Here is a 27,776-nt window from a genome sequence, read left to right as displayed (position 1 = left end):
AAGACTCGTTAAAACTTGTATTAAAAGTCCATTAAAATTGCCAACTATGCGTTAAAAGTCTCATTATTTACCATTATTTACATGACAACAGTTGTAAACATTTATGAAAACTTATGTCATGTCAGTCTTGTGCACACCCTGTCAAATAAAGTGTCGTCGGCTTTTCATCTTCACTGTACAATAATAAACTGTATTCTACATGCAGTGTCAAAATCTTTCAGTATCTTTCATTATGAAACTTCATTTTGTGCCACCTGACATTGCAGTATCTCATGTTCAAACAAAGTTGTAAAGCACATATAAAGCTTGCAATGTGTTTTTTTTTATAGCAAACTGTGCTTCAATTGTTCCCTAATATCCACTACGTCTAGATTACATGTAAACCTACATCTATTTAGCAAAGAATCAATGTAATTTAAAGCAAAACATAGATAGAAAGTCACTGCACATCACTAGTCCAGACTTGTCTCATGTGGACCAAAATGTTTATGAGGCCTCACATGACCCCAGGTTGTCCTCTGATGTACAGTACAACTATCTAAAATTACACCAAAATGACTAAAACTCCCAGGCAAACACTGGCCTGGTCCATTATACCGCTCCTGTCCTGAACCTTCATACTTCTGCGTAACCCTGGTCCCATGCTGTCTTCAGCATTAATGCGCTCACAGTTGATGTGCATCTTAGTTATTCAGGTTAATGCGTTTGCCTGTGGGGCATATTTCCATTCCGGCTTTCGCTGCGCACACATCTTCTTCCAGACTGCTGTGCCATCAGTGTTCACTCACACTGGTTTAGTTTGATATAAATGTGGCCACACTGTTGGATAAATCTAATAACCTTATAAACATAAATCAAAACCGCGGTAGCTATTGTCAGACAGACACAGCAGGACCTACTGTAACATTTTTGTGGATTAGTACGTTTATTGATTTCTTTGACTTGTTCTTTTGTTGTAAAAAAAAAAAAAAACGTAATGCATTACAGATTGAATATCCACTTTTTCCATCCAAAGCAGCATCTGGGATTGGTAAACAAGTTAACATTGAAAAAGATGGGCTGAAAGGAAATGGAGTTGGAAGATCAGGCCTAGCAGTAACACGACTCTTCTGGAATACCAGCGGGACGTTTTGCAGTCCAACATAAAACTGATCCAGTGAAAAAGTAATTCATGAATAAAATCATGAATTATCCGATTAACTTTCTTAGCTCAGTTTCACGAGTCACACCCAGGTCTGATTATTACCTGACCTGTACAACAGAAATCATTTAAAAAGGTAAAAAAAAATAAATACACACACACACATATATATATATATATATATATATATGGCTCCAATCCAAATGTGAGGATAATCCAAAAACAGTTCAGAAAGTCACTGACAGTGACAATGTGGAACAGCGGTGAACCTTTGTGGGATTTGCCAGTCTATCAACAAATCACCTATAAGGTCAAAGAAAAACCCAAAACAAAATCTAAAGCACTACAGGCCTCACTTGCCGTTCTGCGTTAAGGTCAATCAACATGATGATTGAGTAAACATGACATTTACGGAGAGGTCAAAGAAGAAAAGCTCCACTGAACAAAAGCAACACAAGAACATTTACCATATTGACCTTTGAGCAAGACATTCTCCAGACTGGTGTAAAACAGGCACATCATTTAAAAAAAAAAGAACATCATGCTGACAGTCAAACATGGCGGTGGTAATGTGATGTTCTGGGGCTGTTCACTACGTTAGGACCCGGAAAATTTGCACTAATTGATTGAGCCCTGAATTCTGCTTTCTACCAGAAAATACCGAGGGGAAAATCTCCAGTCATTAGTTTGTAATATTAAGCTCTATTATCCAGTAACATAATGATCATAAGCAAACCTGCAAGTCCACCTCTGAATGGCTCAAATTAAGGTTTTGGGGTGTCCTAGTCCAAGTCCGGACGTCAGTCTGATTGAGGTACTGTGCTACGACCTTGCAAAGGGCCATTCATGCGTCAGGACTTCTTTGTAAGTACTTTCTCTTGGACCAGGTTGGTTCGGATTGCTTCATCACTCGTTTGAAATTTGATTCAACTTTTGTTTGATTTAGAAATAGACTAAAAAAAATAAAACATAACTCTGATGAAACCAAGAAAAGAAGAATCCCCAATAAAACCAGAATGCATCACCAAAGCTCAGTCAGTCGCTTGCTTAGATTCTGTATCTGTGGCGCTTGCAGTCGATACAACAGCATTATTTACTCATTATTTACTCAAACCAGCATATGTTTAAAAGATCGAACTCATAACACTACAACGGGGCCATTAGATTCCTCAAAACAGTATCAGGTAATCGGTTTTGTTTTGGGTACCTGCATGTGAGTGTTTCATGGTACGGTTTGATGCTGGAGCTGCGGTCCCTTCGAACCGGCCCAGGCTCGATGGTGGGCAGTCCTGTGGCTGAGGTGGTGGTCGTCCACGTGGAAGAAATCCTCCTCAGAAGGCCAGGGTGGAGACTCCGCCTGAGACGCTGCACGCACACACGCACACACACCCACACACACACACACACACACACACAGGGTAACTTTTACAGACTCAATCAACAATTACAATAGAATCTAAAGGCCGCTACTGAACTCTATGAATGAAAGTTGGACCATGCAGTGATTAAAAGAGCAGGATGAACATGACTGGAATAGCTCCTAGGAAAAGTATGAGAAGTTAATGTCTAATTCATCAACTAAATGGGGCTAGATCATGACGCATAGATGAAATAAATGAAGCTGTAGATAAGCTAAAAAAAATAAAAAATCACCATTAGAATGATGCTGAAATATGATTCCAAAGCTAAATATCCACGACATTCAAAGAGCGTAGAAACTATGGTCAAAGAGGAGCAGGGGGGGTATTTACAGACAGCTGGGGCAGGAAAGCTCCTTGAGGTTCATTATTAGCCAAATCGCCAGTATTGCATTACACATAGATTAATTTCGTCATATGGATTGTGCTAGTGTGCTCCTCACTCTCTGTCTCTTCCTTTTGTTTTTTCATCGCAGTCTTCATCTGCCTCATTCTTCCCTCAGATTCCCAGAGGTGTGTGTGTGTGTGTGCCCTTGTGATGCCTCCATCTGTTTTGGTGCTGCGCTGCAGCAGTTTGGCGCAACAGCACTGAACATGGCTGGCTCTATGCTTCGTCCTCTGCAGGGTGACCTAGTAAAGATCACCCCCGGATTCTGAATGGGTCCATTCACATTCGACCAGAGAGCCGAGCCGCTCCAGTCGTTCCAGACCGCCTTCACAAAACGTGGTCGTACCCCTGGAACTTTTACGCACTTTGTCGCCACAAACTTTAATGTATTTTCATTAGGATTTTATGTCTATAGTTGTAAAGTGGTAGAAAAATAGTGCATGGCATTAATTTGGTTTGAGCAAACTCAAAATGGAAAAGTGTGGCCTAGATTTTATTTGAGCCCATTACTTTAATACCCCTAAGGAACACGCCAGACAGGTCAGGGATGAAGTCGACGGGAGGTTTAAAGCGGCTTTCCACTATAAAAACAACGTCCCAACACTGAGCATCTCACAGAACATAGCTAAAATGATGCATCATTTGAAAATAATTAAAAAATAGCACATCACTAACGTGAACGTCCCAAGATACGGCTGTCCAAAGAGGAGAGCTTGGACCAGAGCAGCACCGAGGAAACCCGCCGTAGCTCTGGAGGAGCTTTAGTTTCAGCGAGTTTTCTCTGCTGACAGGGAAACTTTTAGTGCTCAAAGCTAAAGGTCAGATTGGTGAAGGGCACCGAGAAGAAACCTGTGACTGAAAGAAAGCAATACCAAGTTCTGTTTACGGCTTGTCACACGGGCAACAGACCATACATGGACGATATGATGCTCAGGTCGGGTGGGACCAGAATTTGACATTTTGGCCTTCATGTAAAATGTCGAAACGCTCCACATCTCCCTAAACACAACATCTCCACGGTGAAACATGGCGGTGGCAGGATTTATGGTTTTAGAACAGCCCAGTCAGAGACGAGACGTGAAAACTGCTGATCTCACATGATCTTTTGCAATCTGAACTTCAGCTAGAAGAACGGCTATGAATTTCTGTGTACATGTGTGCGAAGCTGGCAGAGTCTTGATTTATCTCCAAAAAACTGTAAATAGGTTCTCTGAAGAACCCATTTACAGAACAAAAACTACACATCTTCCTCCTCTTTACAATCTGCTTTACTTTGTCCCTATAAAATGCATGCAACGTTTTGTTTGCAATATAAAAAGTTGCAGAAACTTTGTTTTTATCTGCTTACTTGAACGAGAGACCAGCTTAAATATACATAATCAACATTTTTTAAAAGGCATAATGGGCTGATGTTCCTGATGACTCTGTAGTTTATGTTGAATGCTTCAAGATATAATCCAAAAACACACACATGCCGAGCACTGATGCACACAAAAATGGCCATCAGCCAAAAGTGCAGCAAAACAAGTCAGTGCAATCTGATGTTTGGTCTATAAACAGACTCATCTCTGCAACTGTTCAAGTAAAAAGTAGCACATTTTAAAATCTCTTACATATATTCTTATGTACAGTGTCTTTCAGGTTAGTATTTAGTTTTTAAATACTCCACATGCTTTTACTCTTTAGTTATTGTGTAGCAGAGAAAAAGAGAAAATTAATTTGGAAGTAAGTGAGTGTAAAAGCCATTATTAGCTTGTGCCGCAAATGGACGGCAAACCAGTTAAATCAAAAACAGCATTTTTTTTCCAAATTCTGTTCCCTCTTCACGTCATTTTATTTTATTTTTTTCCCTTAGCTGTTAATGCTGGACATTTTATGAGAGGGAATGTCGAGATGACTGCAAGGTTTTCATGTCATTCCAGGTGCGGTTCAACTCTGACGCTTTTACACACGATCCAGAGGACGCAAAACGACATCTGCCAAAACCGGACGTGCTCGACGCGAAGCCCGCAGGCCGGCCTCGAAGACCGGGGGTATCTTTCGCCAGATAAGGAGCCAGATGCATAATAGCAGTGGGAGTCAAGTTCTGTTGACACATACCCATCCCTCTTCAGAAGCTTCTGAGAAATGCATCCAGCTGCGCGTTGCCTCCCTTACACAACTCCCTCTCACATACGCTCATTCAGACACACTGTCTGGCTCGGCACATCTGTCATGTTGACACAGCTGCGGCTATGAAAGGGAGAACGCTGCTCCGAGCAATAGACGCGCTCTAATTTTTTTTTCTCCGCCTAACTGTTTAAGAAATGCGTTCTTTCATTTGATGTCGGAGGGAAAAACCACTTTCCAGTTGAGAGCTGGGACTAAGAGATTAACACGTGTGAGGAGAGCAGGACGGGATGTTTGACCTAAATGAGGTGGACCGCATCGCCATCTACGGATTAGTTCGAGTGTTTCCAAATGAAACCTCTTTGAGTGCTCTTGATTAACAGTCTTGACCTTTCAACGGTTTGATAAATTATTTCAGCGGCTTCGGAGGGTGGAATTGGGGGGGGGACCGCTGTTCTTCTCAGTAAAGTCTAACATGGGGATGATTAATTTTCACAGATTCTCCCACCTTGTGTATCGACGTCTTCTCCCCTTTCTCGGGTCCCTCTTCTGAGTCAGAGCAGGTGTAGGCATCGCAGGGGTTGAGCAGGGGGACGGGGCGCGGCCGGTGGAGCGGCTGGAAGGTGAGCTGGGTGGTTAGGAGGCTGCTGACGGCCCGCAGCGACGTGCAGGTGTGGGACGGCAGAGAGGGGTCGGCCAGCAGGTCCGTGATCAGTCCGTGGGCCTCTCCCATCACCGCTATGTCCACCATCACAGTCGTGCCGGAGGACTACACGTCGACAGGGAGACAGAAGTGAGAAATAAACATCAGGATGCAGCAGGTAGCTGAAGCAGGTGTCGGTCGCATGCAACCACGGCGAGGAAGGCAACCTGAAGAAGAGGAGCATAAACTGTGTCACCAGCAGCTCCCCAAATGTGGTTAACTGTGACATGGACGAACCTTTGATGTTATTCCTACAGAAGTGAAGCTAAGGTGCGTGACCTTCTCATCGATAGAGATCAGTGAGCAGAGTGGTAGTCCTCACACACCGAGGTCAGTGCTATTTTACCAAACCAGGACAGTTAAAACCATAAAAGTTGAACAACCTCATGTAGATAATCATTTAAAAATGAAACAGCCTGTATGCATTTCTCACATAGTCTATGCTGTTATCGGCGTCATAACACTGAAAAATCTATGTAGTAAAAACTGAGACAATAAAGCAATGTAGTTTTTGTGAGGAATGGATTAGAAATCCCCCAAATTTTCCACACTTAAATGTTTTCAAGTGGAAGACATAAAAACAAAATACTAACAAAATGCCAAGGTCTGGTCAAGGTGTCTGCTGCTTTCACCTTGAAAGCAGCAGACAGCAACACACTAAAATAAGTTTCCAAAGAGATTAAAAATTTCTTCACAGGACCTAAAGGAGGCTGGTATTGAGCAAAAACACATGCCAATAAGCCCAGAAAGAGGCTCTAAAGGTTTTATTGGAGGTGTGCAAACAGGAAAACGTTCTTCTTTACAAAAAACATAATGACCAGACCAAAGTTCAACAGGGAGACCACTGAGATTAACTTGACTTTACGACAGAGTCATAAATGGTTTACACAGAGGATCTGTACACAATGATCACTTAATAGTGCAAGGGAACATTAAAAAAAAATATTTTTTTTTAATGTTCTGGATGTACAAAAATAGTAATTTGTTGTACATCCAGACATATGCTGATGTCGACTGGTATGAAAATGAAACTGTGATAGGATAAATTTCCATCCCTAAGCTGCCATGTTGAACTAACAACATATCTCTTTAAGCTATTCCAAGATTTCTGTAATAAATTTGAAAATTAAATTGTCCTCTTTCAGTTCTTTCAATTTCCCTCAAATAAATGGATGACATCAGAGCCATGGTCAATTGGAAACAGGTCAGCTGTCGTTGGGAGGTTCCTACCATTTCAAGTTTTCAGCTTACAAACACATGAGCAGAAACACGTGCAAGATGTAGAACAAAAAAAACAAACTATATGGCACAAAAAACACAACCAATAAACAAAGAATTACCATTTAAAACTGAAACTGCCGAATTAAAGCGAAAGCGTTTAACCATATATTACCCTACAGAGACTGTAAAGTTTTGTAAATTGTTTAATCGCTTCTGCAAAACATTATTTTATAAAAACATTATTTTATACCCACATTTTAGCTCACACAAGCAACAAAAAAGAAGCGGAGAGGCAACGTGCTAGTAGCCTGTTAAATATGTTTACAGCATCAAGTCTGAAACATGCTCAGCACAGCCGAGCAGTCCCCGATACTTAATGAACAAACTCATTATTAACAACCTCTCAGCTTTGACCCGACCCCAATGAAAGGCAACAACCATCCACAGCTAATTTGTGTCAATTAACCACAAGCAAAAGCAAGGAGGCATTTGGCTAATTTATCTGAACAGACCACATGTTCCCCGTTCACCCTCGAAGAATGTTATCAGATTTTTCTCTCCATATGTCCTATTGATTCTCACAACAGCCATCAGACACCCAGAGTTATTCTGTTTACATCGGCAATGAAACAAGAAGCTGACCCGAGTATCAATTTCAATAACGTTCAAATGTGGGAACGGAAAACATTTTCCATTTTCACAGAATATTATCAGATGAGGAAGTTTAACAATTGGTAAATATTTTTACCTAATGGTCAGAAGAAAAAAAAGAAAGTTTTCACTGCATGCAGGATTTATATTGAAGTACCGGACCAAAACAACTGATATCTGAATTTCAGAACAATTCCTTGCACAAAAGATTTTTATTCTAATTAGCTAATAAATTATCTTTCTCTGATTCACCTTCTCTGTCCCCGTCTTCTGCATTACTGCATGATTTCAGAACAACATGCAACCACTGTATTTTCCGGACCTCACTATAAGCCGCGCCCACAAAGTTTTTTTTTAACTGGAAACGTACATATATAAGCCACACCGGGCTATAGGCTGCTGGTATCTCCGCCGCTCTCGGTTTCTCACAAGAGCGCAGCAAAGGACTGCATTCATAATAAATCTGCTATTAAGGACGAAACCCTGTTTCCAACGCCAAACCATGGATTCGTTCACACCAAACTTACGTGCAGCTAAACTTAAAAGCTGCATCATATGAACTTCTTTGTGTTGTTTCCATGATGAGGGGGGATGAGTTTGAAGAAATTTCTCCGTCGTGCCTGCTGCTAGCATGTGCTTGTTCTAAATGAAAATAAGCACTTTCTTCTTTGCGTTCCAATTTTGACTTTCAATGATTCACGTCCTGCTATAGAGCCCCCTAGTGGTTGAAGAAAAATCAACAGAAAAGCCGCACCAGGCTATGGACCGCATGATTCAAAGCGTGGGGAAAGTAGCGACTTATAGCCTGAAATAAGCTATAAGTCGCTTATAGGGTTAGGGTTAGGGTTATATTGAGACATAGCTCAAATATTTCTGAGCTATGTCTAACTTTCAAGAGTAACACGATAATCAAAAATTATTTTTAAAACAGACATGTGGGCTTAATGAAAAGTATGTTTAAAACTTCCTTAAATGTTGTGGTTTTCAAATGTAGTTTTAATCTAACAAACCAGCCTCATCAGCAGGTCCAAATAAATTATGGAATATGACTGTAATATAGCACATTTAAATACAATCCACACTGACAAAAGCCCTGAAAATAACACCTAAAACCATTGTAAAAAGGCAACACAAGCAAAACATAAACTCAATCATTCAAAAACAAAAAAAAGGGAAAGAATAACCCAAACATCTATTACTAAGTAAGTACATTTAAATATTTATGGCGGGTCAGATTTGACCCACGGACCTTTAGTTTGATATATATGCACTAAAGAATACATGCCATGCTAATCCTTTATGTAAGCTGCTAAATAAAGTCCAAAATGTTAACCCCGTTATCATTTTGTGTTTGCTCAAAAATTGTAAAACCAGTGTGATGTCACATCTATGTACTTGAATGAAGTGGAACAAAATATCGCTGGTCGGGCTTTAAGTCGGCTGCTCAAGGTTATAATGTAGTCATAATGTTCTTAGCAGTCGGTGCAATTAGCTGGCCGTGAGATTTAAAAGCCTAACGATGGTCCGCTTCTCTTTATGGCTGGACAAACAATTGCAGGAACATGTTTACAATTACAACTAATCGCAGTTATAATCAAGCCCAATATTATTTGAACCCCGGGCCGATTTAGATTTGGAGTAATCTTTAGATTTTACCAATATGTTTTCTCTGACTTGTTATTGTTGATATTACCATACTAGTGAAAACATGCAAAAAAGCTTTTCAGCAAGTACGCAACCTGTTTTGCTGCTATTATGCTAATACTGTTCATTATCTATTGTGCAAAGTATAAATATTTTTCTAACATCACATTCTTTTAAAATGTAAACAAGTGTGACCAGCAGGTGGAGATCTTTTTAAAAGTTATAAGATGCACCCAAACACAGACTGAGCAGTGAACAATATTTTATTTAACAATTTCCTTAAAACATTTCTTTTTGTAAAAACGAGGATTCAGGCCCACTACTCGGTCCCTGGAACAAAAGGAAACAGGAAGAAGGAACACAAAAGGAAACAGGAAGAAATAAAAAAAACAAAACATGCAATGCAAAAGAAATTAGTAAATCAAACAAAAAGAAAACAAATTAGTAACTTCAATCACAAAACAAAACTAAAAGAAAACAATGGAACAAATCGTTGTCATCTGCTTCCAAATGTCCTTCGATGGGGCCAGAGGAGTAATGCCCCGCGCACACAGCCTGCCCAATCCGCAACAGGTTTAGTTGAGAGCGGCCCAAACAAACAACGGGAAGACAAGACAAGACAGCAGAGCGTCCAAAGCGCTGCAGTTCCAAACACAATCAGGTGCCCAGGGGTGGAAACACAGCCTAACCCGGGAGGAAGCGGGTCAGCAGGTGAGGACCAGATGGAAGCCGCACGCCACAGCAACCCCCAGCTGCAGCCGGCAACGCCAGCAGAGCAACAAATCGCAGACGAGTTGACCAAACACACAAGCCGACATGTAGCCGCCAATTGTAGCAACCGTGGGAGAAACAAAGACGCGCGCACCTTGCAGCGGCCTGCCCAACTATAAAGGTATCTGCCCCGCCCACCAATCAACGGTGCGCCTCCAGCTGCACCCGGCGCACAGCGTGGGGGGAGGGTGGAACACCATCCCACCACACAAGCATATTCACTTTTTACAAAAGTTATACCCCTTCAGGTGGTGCCACTTCCTTTTCTACACAAACTACTTGCAGGAAAGACAATTATCCATCCATCCAGGAATAATCTGACAGATGCATGAATAATTTTGGCTAATTATCTGTATCTGTAAAATGAATACATTTCTGGAAGAAGTGTCATAATGCTAATGACCGCAACATAAAATAAAAATCTGAGCCTCAATTCAAAACATGGAGTTACTGACACATGTGTGTGTTTCTCAGCAAAATGCAAAATATCTTGCTGACAGAGTTCACATGGAAACTAGATGTTTTCTCCATAAGAAACCTTAGTTTGACTCTCAGATGGCAGAAGGGAGATTAGTTGTGATGGTCTCAAATAGTTGTGAATGAATAATTTAGGGATAGAATAGAATAGAATACACTGACAGTAAGTGAGACGTTACTGTATTTAGTGAGGTAATGAGTACAAGACACTGAATAAAATGCTTCGCATCGTTACTGCATGCTCTTAGTAACTTTAATTTGTTCACAGCATTGTGCAAAAAGCCAAATAAAAACCTACGGTACTTAAAAAAAACCTAAGAGACACCCTCTGACTACAGCTGTGGACACATGTAAGCAATATTGCGGTAAAGATCACAACTGAATTGTAACATACACAGTACTGTGAAACATTTGTCCACGTCCAAAATGATAATCGGATATGCTTGCTCTTACGTTTTAAATAACAGATTTATACACTGCTCAAAAAAATAAAGGGAACACTCAAATAACACATCCTAGATCTGAATGAATGAAATATTCTCATTGAACACTTTGTTCTGTACAAAGTTGAATGTGCTGACAACAAAATCACACAAAAATCATCAATGGAAATCCAATTTATTAACCAATGGAGGCCTGGATTTGGAGCCACACACAAAATTAAAGTGAAATGTTCCCTTTATTTTTTTGAGCAGTATAGAAGTAATTCAAGTTGAAATTCTCAACATAACAAATACTTATGACTTTATGGAGCTTTTAAGCATCGTCATATCCCTGGTGGGAGGTTTAATATTTATTCAAGACTATTATTTTGGCAGGAAGACAATGCTTAATGTACCTAATGTTCCAGTCATCTGCAAGTTTAAAAAAAAACATAATTGATGGAGATCCTGGAGCAAAACCTTGTGAGTTACATAACGCCATGGGGGTTACATAAGGGCTTCCTGTCAAGTTTCATGATAAGTTTAATACATCAGCCAAGAGCTCATCTGAAACATTTTCACTGAATAGATGTAATGCAAACCACATTGGGTGATTTCTAGAAAAGAAGTGTTTCATTTGTAAGTTTGATGTATGCACTACAAAAGTGTAACTTAATAAAAAATAAAAAAAAATCTGAAATAGGAAATCAGTCCTACCTTGTTAATGGTCACTTTAAAAGGAAGGTTTTATATAAAATCAACCTTTTTTAAGCTTTATATCATGTCATAATGTTATTCCCTCATTAAAAACATAGCTAGAGTGTTGCTTTGATTTTTTTTTTTACACATGTTGGAGAAAATCCTGAATCTCCCCATGCAGTAATGCAGGGGTCCTGAATGCCTGCTCACACAAAGAACCGCCTATTTCCCCCAAAGCTCCACCATGGAGCTGCAGTCTGAGCTTCAGCGCCACAGAGCACCGCACCTCCCCCACTCAGCTCCACCAGACTAGTGGCAACGGCAACTAGCAAAAACCTGGTGCAACTGAGTCTGCTGAGCTCATCAAAGGAAATACTCATCAGTCCAATGCACCCAAGAACGGCTGCAAATTAACAGTCTTAAATAACCTCAGACATTTTAAGAAATTCATTTTCTCAGATTTTTGCTATCTCTTAAAGAGAAATTTCTTTTTTTTTTTTTTCCCCAATTCTGAATCTCCAGTCTTTTACCTGTTGTGACTTTGTGCCGTCCAATTTTGTGCCAACCACCTTTTTATGGAAGGTGACGTATTTTCCTGCTTGCAATCTTTCAATATTTTGGGGGTTTCTGTACAATTGGCATGGAGCACTTTGTTTATCAAAGCCAGAAAAATTCCAGATTATCACTGATCCTCCTGAGCCGGCCCCCAGTGCAAGACCCTCCAGTCAAAGATTTACCACAGATCTGCGCTATGTTCCCCCACGAGCCCCCAGCTTTGTTTGACACGCTACATTAGGTAAAAGTGACTATCAGAATCACTTTTTATGACTCCTCAACAGGCTAAGCAATATACTAAACCATGCATGAACACCCTGTTATGACATCTCGGTGTGACCAACAGCCGTGTTCATGATCAATGGCCTTAATTGTTTGTGTGAGTGCTGCCAGGAAAAGTACATCTATAGACACACTGCAGATCAACACCAGCGCAGCAATTCAAGTAAACTAAACTGAGAAGCCGTCAAAACAAACCAGTAATCACGCTCCAAACTCAGCACAGCTGAATTTGTCTGCTATTGTATTGTTTACTGTCATAAATTACTTCAATTAATAACATCTCGTTATTTTCAGCATGCTTTTATAAACTTCAGGCGATTACAATTCTTAGAAAGTGCAATAGATTTTACAAACAACAGAACTGACCTCTACATCTCTGACTCATGGAAATATGCCTGCTGACGTTCCTGCTGTGTCCACATGTATTTTTTCCAGTAACCGCAGAATGCAGGGGGACAAAACCCATTTGGTGCAACAAAACAAAACTCCGAGGCCTCTGATCAATGAGGTTTTATTAACGACACACACACAAACGCACTCGCAGGGGTCACATATTTGTAATTTCTGAGATGGTCTACTTGATACACTTTCAGCCCTTAGATCTAAACTCTTAGTCTTCAAAGCCATTAGTGAAATACCAGGACTTCTGAAACTGTCCAGCACTGGGGACATAATGTCTCCCTTTGGAGAAAAAGACACTGGACAGCTGCTTTGGGTGCTGATGTGGCCACATTGGTGTTTCATCTTCTTTGCTGTGATGCAGGAAATTTGTATTTTTATAACAAACTATTCTGTCGCACAAACTCTTCTTAATGAGGTAATGATGATTCATATTTATAAATTCAGATGTCATTGATAACATTCAGCACAAAATCCAAACTTTTCCAAGCAGGCAGTATTAGCCTTTAATTCACCTGAATTTTCATACGAATTTTTGTTTACTGTGATTCTTGTTTGATAAATAACTACAAGCATGTAAAGTGCTGCTACGCTGCAATGTAGCGCTCACGTGCCTCTTTCTATCCGATGTGTTTTGAGACGTGCTCTACTTGTGTCACTGTTTCCATGTTCCATCAACTGGAACGCATCTGGAATCTGCATCCCGTGAGTTTTCATTTAACATGGCTACCACGCACTTGAAATGCAAATTCTGGTGGTTTGCATCTCATTAAAAGCAGTCACAAACAAAGCACTACATAACTTCTGTCAGTGAACGCATTGCAGAGGAATTTACGATATGCTGAGAAAAACATTGTCTGGACTTCAACAGCTGATAGCATTTACCCTGGTCACTGGCCACATCATTTACCAAATCCCACTGGCGAAGCTGGAAAACACTTATATTGGGTTTGAACTCTGACTCTCGGGGTCAAAGGGACCTCCTTGGAGAGTGTGAGTGATCGCACTGACAACCTAAGCAACGGTAGATTTTTTTTTTTTTTACCATTTCTGAACAACATTGACACAGATTATTGTGTCGCAGCCTAAACAATTTGTAAATAACCCAATGCTTTGTGAGCTGGATGGCAGGATAAGGCCTAGAGACCATCGCCAACAATGACTTTCTTTTGGACTCACTTTTGAAAGATGATTTTAACCAAATGAAGTAGCTGGTGAACATGTGTTGAAATATAAAACATCACAGATGACAGAACAGTTGCCCATTTGTGTTGGAGTTGATTACATTCTTTAAAACTCAGTTCATTAATTGAAATGATTTCTTGAAAATATCGATAATCTCTTGCCTTCTCTCAATCTCCTGAACTCAGTGTTGTTTATTTTCTCGTATCGTTACACTCTGGAACTGAGCCACTAGTGGTGGCAGCAGCTTCAATTCGATTTCATTCAAAAGAAAAAATATTGTATTGATTCCAAAGGGAAATTAAATGTTGTTGTAGCTCATATTAATACAAGGTTCTTCAAAGAATTATTCTAGATGGTGATGGCTAAGCACAGGAAGGATCTCCTGTAGCAGTCAGTGTGACAGTGAATTTGAAGAAGCCTCTGACTGAAGAGACTGTTTTTCTAAAAATGCCTCATGACGAAGACACTCAGGGTTGTCCATAATTTTCTTCATTTTATGTTGAGCTCTGATTTGGGATTCTTTTGTCCTTTTCTTTAAACTTTTGATTGTAATTTTTGCATTCCATGATTGGACAATTACTCCCTTTGGTTTTGCAGCTGGAAGAATGTCCAGCTCTTCCTCTTTTACTTTCAGATAGTTGTTGTGCTGCACAATCTCAGCAACAAGTAATTGTGTTTACAGCTAGGAGCAGCCAATTAGCATTTCAAAAGCTCAAATTATACTTGAACTACAAGTACAACCCCAAATGCCAGAGGAGTTGAAAGATGTTTTGTAGATGCAGAGGAGGACCAGAGAGTAGAAACAGAAGGAGGAAGCTCAAACCATTCCTACCATTGATTATAATGGTAATCAGCCTAGCTTTAAAAGCAGAGATGTAGGAAGCAGAAGCAAAAACAAATGAGGTGGATTAGCTACTGTAAAATTCTGCTAGCATGTCAAGAAAAAGCTCGACAACAGATGGCAGGAGGTCAGTTTTCGACTGCCACACACTAACCTTAAAACATGCCTCTGTGTTAAAGTCAACGCAGAGTAATTCATTAAAAACTGTGTGGGAAACAAAAATAAAAATCACCTTACAACAGAAAAAGATCCAGAAGCTTTCCATTCCAGTGCCTCCATACTTACATGTGTCCACTGGGATTACTGGTCAACAGAAAACTGGAAGGACGAGACTCCACTAAAGACGCCACTGCCAGTACCGAAGTTGACAGCACTGCACCTAAAAACTCACAACAAACCCTCAACCCTGCTGTTACCCAACTCCCATCACAAACCCTCAGTCAGCTCAAACACAGAGCCAGGTCCTCAGCTGCAGCCTGGATACAATTACACGCTATTCTATGTTTTATGACAAAGAGGCGGGGAACGCTGTTGGGGGAACACTGAGGAGGTCCAAAGCAAAGGGAAAAATTGCTTTGTCAAAGATTCACTTGAAGAGAAAGGTTAAGACGAATGAGTCCTAATATTCAACCATACAACAGTCTCGTTTGGGTCCAGAAAAGTTGCAACACAGGATTTAAAAGAAGTCAGATCCATGCAGTATTGACATGAAAGGTAGAGCAGAAAAAAAAACTAGATATTGTTAGAAGTGGTTCTTGGACACCTACTAGGTCTAAAATATTCACAAGGTTGGAAAAATCTTATGGGATAGATGGAAATATTTCTCTATCATGGATTGTATTTGATCCCGCTTTTTAAATTAAAGACAAGGTAATTTTATATAGCACATTTTCAGCAACAAGCCAAATTGTCTTTTTTTTTTTTTTTGCAAACACACTACCGTAAAAGCTAAAGAATAATGCCTAATTTCCACCGAGTGATAAGACGCGGGTACATTACAGTCCGGCGCTTTTTTTACAGTCAGATGGACCTTCCTGGGCAGGCAGGGTTTAATCCAATCACCTAACGTGTTGTCATACTGGTGCGTCAATGTGACACACTAGTTTGTCTCGTCCTTGTCGTAAGCAGTGAATCCTTGGACTTTGTTTTGCGATGCTAGCAGCTCTGCCCTAAACCGGACTGTTACATTGTCCTGTGGACCCAGGAACGGAGTGACATGGGTCGCTTTGATAATGGAAACAGCAAAAACAGCGTACCGGATTGCACCAACCTGTGTAGCTGAAATGAGGCATATGATGTTGAAGGTAAGTTTGTTCTATGAGCTACTAGTAGCCTGGGGTCTGCAAACATCCCTGGTTTATAAATCAAAGTAACCACTCACTGGAAAACATATGCATTGTCTGTGACGACTGCTCTCTAAGGCTTAAGCACTTGCACTCATGGTCACATTTAATAAAGATTGTGAGACTTGCGTCCCACAACTCCAGTCTAACTCAAGTCACCAGGTGGCATTTAAAGACCTGTCCACACTAAAGAGGATGCTTTGGAAACTGAAGGTTTTCTGCCTCGTTTGCACCTTTTATCCAATAATGGCTTTTTTTTTTTGCTGTTGTTACTGACCTAAGACTTTAAAAGATTCAACAAGTTTAAAAAGTCAAATCTTTTAAAACTCTGCATGGTGTACAAATGTGGCTTGGATGTTTGGAGGTCATTAAAAACAGACAAAGAGCACTGCTCCATACATGGCCCCACTGTGGCTTTCTGTGCTCGAAACCAAAACAACTAATTGAGCTTTTTTGTTTTCTGAACTGTTCCACATTTGTCTCTATTACCAGAAAACCTCAAACATAAGCAGACAAACATAATGTGTCATGAGATGTGGTTGGTGGTGGTGAAGTAGAACACGGGGACCCAGAAGAAGATGATAATGATGGTCCAACAGAACAACGGGCAGGAACACACGACAACGATCCGACAAGAGACAAAGACAACAGGTGGACTTAAATACACAGGGAGGGTAATCAAGGAATGAGACACACCTGGGAAGCAATCAACGGGGAAGACGCAGAGACAGAGACTCACAGGAAGGAAACTGAACACAAAAAACCCTAAAAATAAAACGGATCATGACATAATGACATTAACTGCGTCAACAAAGACATGGGCTACAAGAATGTAGCCTGGTGCTGCTTTAGCCCTTACACACGATCTTATTTTATTTTTATTTATTTTAATAATCAAGTAATGTCATTGCTGGGGAAGCACACATATTTAGGTGATTTTAACCCTTTCATGCATCAATTATGATCCTTTGAATCAGGATTTTTTTTCCATTTTTTTTTTATTTTCTTAAGGCATAAAAAAAAGGTAGGAAAACAATTTTTGTGAAAAATTGTAATTTTTTATTTTATTTTATTTTAGGTGATCAATTGTAATTTTCTCCAAATACAAAGTTGTTATTTGAAAAATATGTCAGTGGTATTGTTCTTTAGGGCTTATCTGAGGTAACAATATTTTTTTACCTGCTAGAGTCGTCTACAGTAGAAGGAGGGACTGGGTCGGTTGGCGTGCTTTTTTTGTCTGTTGGCCATATTGGATTTAACAAAAATAATTTCTTGCATTGCATTGCAGCTGATGGCCTGTAGTTGATGGTATATTTTATGATGCATTAGTGTCCACTTCAGTGGTCTGTGTGCATTTATAACATAAAAATCCACAAAAGCACAAGAAAATGGCTTTTAGACAGCTGTCCACTGTAGTGACCACTATGCATGAATGGGCTAATTAGAATCCAACAAAACAAAACTAAGATATTAATAATAATAATAATAAAAACACCCAGAGAACTGTTGCTAGGCCTAAAGTGAAATATTAAATTTTGCTTCTGTAACTTATGTTCAAGTTCAAGTTGGAGCTCCCCGTCGCAACACGACGACTTTAAACTGCTGCCACTGAAAGCTGAGAGATAGTCGCCTTTTTCCTGGTGGACTGAACTTTACATGTTTTGTTCAGTCAAGTTAAGTTTATTTGAACATCACATTTCAGCAACAAGGCAATTCAAACTGCTTTACGTGATAGACTGTTGAATAAATAAGCTTTCTGGAAAAAGGCACAATCAATGGCCCAGCGCAAATCAAAACACGTTGGGTTGTTTTTGCCACTTGCGCTGCTCTTGAAAGGCAGTAACTTATCCTGAGCACATGGGTAACACAGAGCAATCTATGAAAGTCGGGAATATGTATTCCAGTGAAGCAAGCAGTGCGCAGCCTTTAATATGGTGGAAAATAAACAACCACTTCACAAGTGTATGGCATGACACCAACATCATCAATTGTCTGCTTCGCACTCCTTCAACCTTTCATTAATTTAGAATAACAGTCAGAAAATCCATCCAGGACTACAAGCACCCCTTTCTAATTCCCCTGGTCTCCGTCCAAAACTAACAACTTTCCAGTTCAATACAAATATTTGAATAGCTCTTTCCATACATAACGCTACTGTCAGTCTCTAAGCTAAAACATCCACCGCATGCTTTAGAGGTGGAAAAAAGATGTGGTTTGGAAAATGAGCCCACTAATGTGTGCATGTTGGCAAATACAACACAGAGAAGATCAATCAAGTGGTCCAGTCTCCCGTCCACCCCACTCTCCTCTCTCTCTCTCTCGCTCTGTCTGTGATTTGAATATGCTGTGAGCTGCTGGGGCACAGAGAGGTGCAGCCTGCCTTTTTGACCAGCAACCTGGTCCAACAGTTAAGGAGAAAACTGCCACAAGATGGAGAAAGATGCCAACATAAGCCTGGGCCTCTTCCATATCTCGTCATTCTCTGGATCTCTGCCAGGGTCCAGTGAGGAATGTGCAGCTCCTGTCCAGAAACAAAACAAAACAAAAAAAACCAAAACTGACCACTGAATGTAAATAACTTAGGTGATGCCTCCGTCATGAAATATGTCTTCTCCTCCTACTAACTTTACACAAGTCCCAGAGAATAAAGCTCTGGGTAGAGTTAAGGCTTTCTTTGGTCTGAGGGTTGCTAAGTTGCTAGATTAAGGCTGATTTGGGATCCTAAAGCTGCTGAGACTTTCCCCACATATTTTCTTGCTACTCCTGCAATATAAGAGCTATTTCAAGCATATTTCAAAACAATCCGGTAGCCATCATGTCTTCTATTTGCAAAGTGCTACATTTTTAAAAATATTTTACTTATTTTGGCAATACACTTCAACAGATCTGAATAGGACAAACCTTAAAACCTTTGAAACTCATTGTGTTCTTAAGGACTCTCTACTTTTCCTTAGTTTCGGCCCGACACACAATGAAAACAGGTGAAATGACGTTGGGCCAATTTCAGGTTCTACCGCTTTTTATATAATCACGTTTTAGTTTCCATTAGATTTCTGATCAAATACAACAAATTTCTGCCATGTCATCAACATTACATCAAGAACGTATTGACTTTTCTCCTCTTTTATATAGCATGTCTTTAAGCAGCAGTTTCTAATGAAGTTTGAGCTATGTGCTTCAAATGCATTAAATACCAACCAACTTGCAATTTGAACATTGTCCACATTTCTGACACTAGGACAATAAAATCCAAACATTTATTGCCTTTAAACTTTTGACCATATCAACGTGACGATGGTTAAAAAAATATTTAAAATGATCTAGTATGTTTTATCAATTTTAGGTAAATTTGCCCGTAAGTTAAATGAAAACGCATTTCATTTCTGTTTATTTTAACTTTGCCTTTTCAACATCTCACACAGCAGTTTGACCTATTGCTTCTGCTAAGAGCTAAACGTCCTTAGCAGGTTGTCGACTATTTTAATATTTTTGCTCATTTTTACAAGTAACAATTTCTGCTCTTCTCCAGCCTACCCAGAATGCATTATCACAGTTTGTTTTTCCCCCAATACTTTTTGAGTTAAGTAAAAATTCAGCTCTGTATAAACAGTTTCTAAGTGTAGTGCTGTGCATCTTTGCAGCATTTGGTGCTATCTAAATAAACCGCACACTGTCAGCAAAGACTGGCTGTCCATTTATTTCTGAAGGATGTCTCCACCCCCCCCTCCTGATAGGAGGACATGAGGTACAGGACACATTCATGCTGGACGTGGCAAAACCGGCGCCAAGGGCGTTGTTTATTCTCATTCAGGAGTGCTGCCCCGAAGCTCCATAGCAGCTCAATACATCAATTTTCAAGCGCAGACACATCCACAAATTCCCATGCCCACAAAAGATGGGGAAGGTTATCTGAAGGATGTGGCTGAATGTCTGTTCTCAAAGAGCCAATTCCCCTGGCCCCTGCTTAGTCTATTCCCATTTCCTTGCCCTTTAATCGCTTAGAGAACCTCATGTAGAGCCAAGTCACTCTATCTTTCAAACCAGCACTGAGACGATGACTCTGTTGGAGAGAGCGGCGCCTCCCAACATGGTGCTCAGGCAAACGTAAGACGAGTGGATAATCTGAAGCTCTATCTGTAGAGAGAGAGACAGGGGCGTTCCTGTCTGCTGTTACATCTACGACGCTGGACACGTTCATCAGGAGTAAAGACGTCGAAAAGCCTTAGAGGAAATGTTTCTTTTATTGCTAAAGCATAATCTCACAGAAAGAAATCTGAAAAAAATTCAATCATTAATGTATGCAAAGTGCATGTTAATAAGTAATTATTTTATTAACAAAATTACAGTTGCCATGGTTAATGATGATACCAACTATAATCTTTTTAAATAAATACAATTTATAAATACAACATGACATGGAGGCCTTTTATTTAGCCTCTGGACACAAGACTGAACTGGGACTCACTCTTATCTTGCTGGTAGAAGTGGTAAAAGAAAAAGTAACTCAGAGCACAGTGATATGAAACCACACAAAAGAAAGGAATCTGAAAGTCACAAAGTCTCCAAAGAGTGGTTCGTAAGTGATTCCAGAAATAAAAGCCCTGTTTGTCCAACCATCACAAATATAAACATGGAGTCTGATAAACCGTACCAGGACTATACTGGAAGAGTATGCTCTTATAAAGGTAAAAACATAAAAAAAAAAATACAGGATGGATTTGTAGTAAAGCTACTCACACACACTGTAATGTGTGGTGGAGAGTCAGTGATGCCTTTTTCTCACCCAGAGGGGCTAAGAAAGCTTACTAGTGTGCAAGGCTTCATGAAACCTTTGAAATACCAGGAGATTTTAGACAAAAAACATTATGTATGTCTTCATTTTTCTTAAATTAGGATGATAATCCGAAACATGTACCAAAATCAAATTAGAAAATCAATCTTGTCTCAGTCGTTTTGACTGAATCCTACAGACACACGAGGGGTTAGTTGACAATAACAAGGAGTGGATATTTAAGATAGTCTAAGCAAAGAAGGAAGAGCCAACGATTCTCCTTTATAAGCTCCGGCTCTGTTAACGTGAATTTTCCTCCACTTAAAAAGCATACTCAAATTCAAGACTGGATTCTTAAATATAAAATTATTATGCTGGGATAAGGGGTGTATTCTTATTTTCTGGCCTGGCACATCTAGATCAGGCCCTCCAGTAAACGTGTCTGGTACTGCATGTCTATCTGATCATTGTGCTAACCTGTGATCCTCGGGAGCCTCTCTTGTGGTCCCATTCTGAACGGGAGAGCATCTGTGGAAAACAAAGACAGAAACATGTTCAAAGCACAGCGCTTCACATCCTGTGTCCGGTGACTTCCTGCATCAGAGGGCACCCCCCCCCCCCAAAAAAAAACTGTAAATAATCAGATTTTTGTTTTATTTTTTTCTTCGGAAAATGGAAGCATATGGACGGGAAATGCTCTCGAAGAAGAAGAAAAAGTCTGCAGTTGTTTTACTTTTTAGTGCTTTTCAGTAAGCACACATCTTTAATGTAATTTCACAGTCAGGTTTAGGTTTACCTTAGTTGTTATTTACTGCCTCAGTAGCACGTGAAGGCTGAGGATTTTTCTATTTATTCTAATTACCAGCCTCTGCGTCGTCCCACGGGCCTCGTAAGCCCATTTTCCACTCTCTCGTGTTTCCCCACACGCATAAGTGCGGTTCTGCCATTGTTTCTTTTTTTGCTGAGCATGTTGCCTGAGAGCTCAACCTTAAACTCGTGGTTATTTCTGTCGGACCCACTGCCACAGCGACAAGCGAGCCCAGCATGCTGCTAAATTGCTGCTGAGAGCTGCAAAGAAAGAGGCTCAGTATAAAAGCCAATTTAATAATTCAGGTGTAATTTACTGTGTCAGTGGAGGTCACTGAATTGTGTCACGCTATGAGTGGAAAAATGACGCCGGTCTGGACAACAGTATACCTTCAAGTTCCCCACTGCGCCGGTTTGCTAAACAAAGACAAAAGCTGATAATCCTCATGCCTAATAAGAACAATGAAAATTAATTTCAGCTAAATCCACTGGCCAAAGGCGTCAGCATTCACGTCTTAGTCAAAGGTTTGCCCAGTGCTGCTGTGTGTAATTAGACTAGAACTCCTTGCACCGGATACGTTTTTATTTCCTGCTTAAAAAATAGGTATAATTACTGAACAATACCATTCCAATCAACGCTAATGAAAGCACAAATAATCTTCTGTCTTTGACATGTTCCCCATTTCCATCAGCGCCATTGTCTGCAAACATTTGAACCTTTAATATTGTCACATTTAGTTCTACGTTCAGCAGCACACTTTGTTAGATATTGTTGATGTTTTGGTAGCATTAAGCTACAGAGGAATGTTCAAAATCAGCAACAGCATTGTTCTGAAAATAAAGACACAAGCTAAGCTTTTAAATAAAATAAATCAAACTCACATTAGATTTAGATCGTCACCTACTGATCCATCCATCCATCCATCCATCCATCCATCCATCCACTGGTTGTTTCACCATGTAGCACACAAATGTCTAATAGCCTAATACTTACAAAAGTCGTAATTTTCGCCATTTTATTGAATTTACTATAATCTAATCAAGCAGCAAGTTACCAATATTGTAATGAAGTTTTTTTTTTTTTTACCCAACCAATAACTATAATTGCTGATCTTCACATGTTGGTCACATGACCATATTTTCCTAGAATTTGAGCTCAGCACACCAAGTCATCCAACTGAAAAATACACTTTAAAGCAAGTCATTAAATATTATTTAACAGTCCTTTGGAGCACAATCGCTGGCATTAAACCAAAGGGATTACATTTTTATGTATGTTTGATAAACAAACATGCCACTCAAATATTTAGCAGACTAGGATATCTGTTAGAGAGAAAACACGTTGTTCTTTGGTCAAGGTTTTATTAACAATAGGCAAAGCAGTCCAATAATTAATGACCCTGACAGTGAGCAAACAATGTTATAAACAGCCATCATAAATAAAAAGAAAATGGCTCTGGAACAGCCTTTCCATATTTTGACATTTTGGAAGTTAAAAAAAGAAACATGAAGTGCTTTCTCAAACAATGTTCTCATCCTCTTAAGGGCGACTTTTCTTTATTTGGTACTACAGTTATGAAGGGGCAAGCAGGTTTTGACTATCAGCAATCCCCTCAAAGTTTTAACAAGTGTGCAAAATATTGCACAGAAGCAATGTGAATAACTGTAGTTTATAGTAATTACTATTAGTTGCAGTTTACCAAACTTTTTATTGCTCTGACATCGACTTTTTACCTTAACTTCATAAAAGCTGGCAGCATAAACCTTCCCTGCTAAGCAGCAGCAAAAGTGCTGCGCCACTAGAGGATCGCCATGACAGTGAAGCGCCCTGATCGCGCACACACACGCACACACACAGCCGTTCCACGTTCTGATGTTATGTAACTCGACCTTTCATCTCTGCTCTGAAAGACAGACCTAGACTGCATCGAAGTCTCAACATGCTGTTTGATGTGCCAAAAAAAAAGGAGAAGAAAAAAGCAAAACATCTGAGCTGTGCACAAAATGTGAGCCCTGCACACAGGCCCCCCTGCAAAGAGTAACTCTGAAGGTCGCAATGAGAGCGTTTACCGTCAGAGTTACATCAGCTGTGCAGCAGTGATGCATTTGTTAACACGAGCCTTGATACTTGTGAGGAAGAAGTGTTTTACATTTCCAAATGTTCTGCAATAAGCGGTTTTCTCCGGTGATCAATTTGTTCATATAACAATGTTAAATGGATAGAATAGCAATGTGAGAACATAACTTTCTGTAGCATATTGATTGCAGTGCCACAGCTAACATACGCTTAATATCAACTTGCACAACTTGTCAAATACAGGTTTAAGCATATTTGACAAAACACTTAAACCTGTACTTTGGGCCACATGAATAGACTTTTATGTCAACTATTTGATTGTGACTCTGGTTGTACGCATAGGTTTACTGTCCTGCTTAAACGTTACAACCAGCAACTCCTTGCAAATGGGACTTATTTAGGTGTATCAAGGTGTTACACCATCCACACACACATTCAACCTGAGCGTGCATGCACTGTGGTATACTGCAGTGGAAAACGCACGGACACTCTGCAAGACAGAACATGCAGACTTTTTAGAGAAAAGACTTGGCCCATCCTGGTTTTCAGTACAAGACCGTCTTTATGTGAGGCAACAGCTCCAACTTCTGTCTTCACATTTTAACTTGTGCGCAGTACGCTGCTTCATACTTGAAATATAAAAACTGCTCTTCAAATAAAGTATGACTGATTACAATGGCAGCCAGGGCAGCGCTGGAGACAAAACAGGAACATAGAAGAACCTCATCGCTCCAAAGCTGAACCTTCAAGTCGCGTTCTGCTCACAAACAGCTGAGAGGCGATGTTGTGAGGATGGGAAGCGGTGACGGCTCGTACACCCCCGTCTTCTGATCGATCCTGCTGAAGTCTCACAACGAGGCCGACCCATCGTATTGTCAAGCTGTCATCACATCGTTACAGAGTCGGAAAAATCTGTACCAGTATCTGCCTCGACCCATTGCTCGGTGCAAGATAACAGCTCAGAGCTTCTCTTTATCATTCTCGTTGACATTGATCGCTTATTTTCATGTTTTTCGTATGCCTCGCAAAAGTATTCGTCCACTTGAACTTTTTGTCCATCGCAAGTAAAAACTTTAATTAGTTCTTTTGGTGTTTTATGTGACAGACAAATACTCATAATTGTGAAGTGGTAAGGAAATGATGCATGCTTTTAACAAATGTAAAATTTATCAGTTTAGTACTAAAAATCCTCTCCAGTGCAAAATAGCTCAAACTCTGTCACACCACAGATTCTCGTGGGTCTGGACTTTGACTAGGTCATTCTGGTACATGAGTATGCTCAGATTCATTCTATTGTACCAGCGGCTGCATGTTTATGGTCAGTGTCCTGCAGGAAAACAAACTTCTGCCAAGTCTTTTACAGCCTCTGAGAGCTTTTATTTTCTTCCAGTACTGAGCTCCATTCATCTCTACATTGGCTCTGCTCTGCTTCCTCTCTTTAGCTGAAGTGTGGCTTGTAATTTCAGTCTCCAGTGTGGCAGCAGAGCACGGATTCAAGCCTCCAAGATCAATACCAAAACAGCGAGAAGTCATCTGTCCGAGGCGAAACTCCAAAACTTCATGACAATAAACTGTCTGCAGCAAGCCCCCTTGAGACGTTTGATTACACACAAGCGTGTGCATGTGGACCAGGAGGAAAGTAAACTGTTATTTTAAATGCAATTGCTTGATTTCAATATTTATATGTGGTTATTTGTGCCAAAGTAAAAAGTTGCATATTTTCATCTGTGTGACGGTACAGTGTTGACTGTCTGTTCTACTTGTTCTGTCTAAATGTAATTAAAATGAATAAAAAAAATAGATGCAATCGAGTATGTCGTTATTATATTAAAAAAACGATGAGTAAAAATAGATTACGACGGGATTTTAAAATGTCAGTCAACGAAAAGGGCTAGAGAGCAATTCTTCGTGTCTGCAGTCAGAACAACCATGTTGCTTTTTACTTAGACACGCGTCATAATTCTGCACCAGAAGAAGCCAAACACAGTAAATTTAGAAATAAACATCAGCTGAAGCAAGCAGTGCCGACTCCCTGAGCCCGAGAACTTTAGAATCCATCCCGTAAAGAGCGTAAAGAGCATAAAGTGTCAGGAAGCGGTTGTGGGTGGTGGTGAGGATAGACGCAGAGACCCAGGTTACGGTGATAATGATGATGAATTTAATAATAAAGCTCAGAACAGTCCAAAAACAGGCAGCACGGCGGAGAAACTAGCACACAGCTAGACACCGGTAGCAACTGATAGCAGGACTGGAAATAGGCGCAAACGCTATCCAGGACTTCACAGTTCAACTGGAGCGCATAGACGTCAAACGACAAGGACCCGACAAGAGACAAAGATAACAGGTGAGTTTAAATACACACGGGGTAATCAAGGGAACGAGAAACACCTGGGAACAATCAACGGGGAAGACGCAGAGACTCACAGGAAGGAACTGAACACAAAAAAAACTCTAAAAATAAATACACAGAAACACTATCATGACATAAAGAGCGTAAAGAGCATAAAGAGAGTAAAGAGCGTTCGGCCGTGTGGAGACTACGTTTTGTCTTCTTCGCACTGAGGTCACTTTGGGATCATAAATCGTTTACGCAGAAGTCTAATTGCGTTCGCACTTAATTTGTAGCATCAACCGACGCGCAAAAAAACAACTCGGATTTTAGACAAAAAAAAAAAAAATTGGGAAATGGCAAATCATGACCTGCTGTGTGATTGTAGCTAAATGTATTTAGGGAAAAACGAAAGCTCGTGTGGAACCTACGCCACTATGTTCAACCGCACATAGCGAAACCGAAAGCTCAGTAAAAGTTTGAAATTCAGCAAACTTGTGTTCACTTTTCCAGGCAAACCTATAAACATTCTCCTCCGGAGCATTCATCGACTCTGCAGCGCGCTATCAAACGACGTTGTAAATTCTCCTCCTGCCTGCCTCCCTGCCTGCTGGGGAGGAATATGGAGAGCTGTTCCTAATCATGCTGGCTAATGTTTTACAGGTTTTACTGTGGGGGTCAGTAATTGTGAGCCATTTGCGTCATCACTGGAGGGAAGGGAACTATTGAGGTGGGCTGCCAAGGCTAGGCGAGGGGGGCTGTGTGCAGGTAATGAGGAACACGCTTGTGTGTGTGCGTGTGTGTAGTGAAAGATTTGCACATGCACTGCTAAAAGCATCCACAGATCCTCAGTTTCTCACGCTTCCAAAGTGTAGCGTTAATGAACAAAATCGCACACAAAAAAATGATGCCAAGGTCCCACAGTAGATTTACATTTGCTCCTTTACCTTCTCATCCACTATTCACACTTTATGTTTTCAGACATTTCTATTTTCTAACATGTCACTGCTGAGGTTTATTCTTTGCAGTATCTGGCAGCTTGATTCCTGAGAAACTCGCAGTTTACGTTAAAAAAAGAGGCAGCTTTCAAACCTGAGGACGTCATCTCGGCCGTAAAGTGAAAATCATGTGTGGTTGTGTTTGCTGCAGGCGGAACTGTTGTGTTTCACCAAATGGATGACAATGGGAATAAAAAAACATTGTAGGAAAACACTGAAACAACAGGAAGTTAAGACTCATACACATTTGAAGAGGTTTGGGTCAATAAAATCAGTTTGTTTGATTGAGCATGACAAAAGTCTGATCTCTTACTCGGTTCTGTCAGGAGGAATGAAACAAAACTCCTTTAACCTGTTGTGGACTACCCAGGAAAAGGTAAGATTTTAAAGAAAATAATATAATTATCTATATGTTTATCACAGTTAATACCTTTACATTAACCTTGTCAATAATTAGCCAAAATTTCCCTTGAGGCCCAATTTAAGTACCATAGCTGATACTTGCACAACATTTTGAAAACTTGTGGACACAAGTGAACACTTTT

The 27,776-nt window shown here is 40.2% G+C and overlaps 1 protein-coding gene across 1 annotated transcript in view; it reads right to left on the bottom strand.

Annotated features, from left to right (window-relative positions):
- The window catches only part of LOC106916499 (cGMP-inhibited 3',5'-cyclic phosphodiesterase 3A), a 92,179-nt gene that overhangs the window by 24,991 nt on the left and 39,412 nt on the right, over window positions 1-27,776 (bottom strand). Inside the window, exons 2-4 of the mRNA XM_088006437.1 lie at window positions 21,498-21,548; window positions 5,565-5,825; window positions 2,349-2,506 (exon numbers count right to left, since the gene is read on the bottom strand). Coding sequence (XP_087862563.1) covers window positions 2,349-2,506; window positions 5,565-5,825; window positions 21,498-21,548 — 470 coding nt within the window. The remainder of the gene's footprint in view (window positions 1-2,348; window positions 2,507-5,564; window positions 5,826-21,497; window positions 21,549-27,776) is intronic.

This window comes from Poecilia mexicana, unplaced genomic scaffold, assembly GCF_051168715.1.
Source record: "Poecilia mexicana isolate PSO_F unplaced genomic scaffold, ASM5116871v1 scaffold_6, whole genome shotgun sequence".
In the NCBI taxonomy this organism is placed as follows: Eukaryota; Metazoa; Chordata; class Actinopteri; order Cyprinodontiformes; family Poeciliidae; genus Poecilia; species Poecilia mexicana.
Note: the sequence above shows the minus strand (reverse complement) of the source record. Positions and strands in the feature narration are given on the sequence as shown.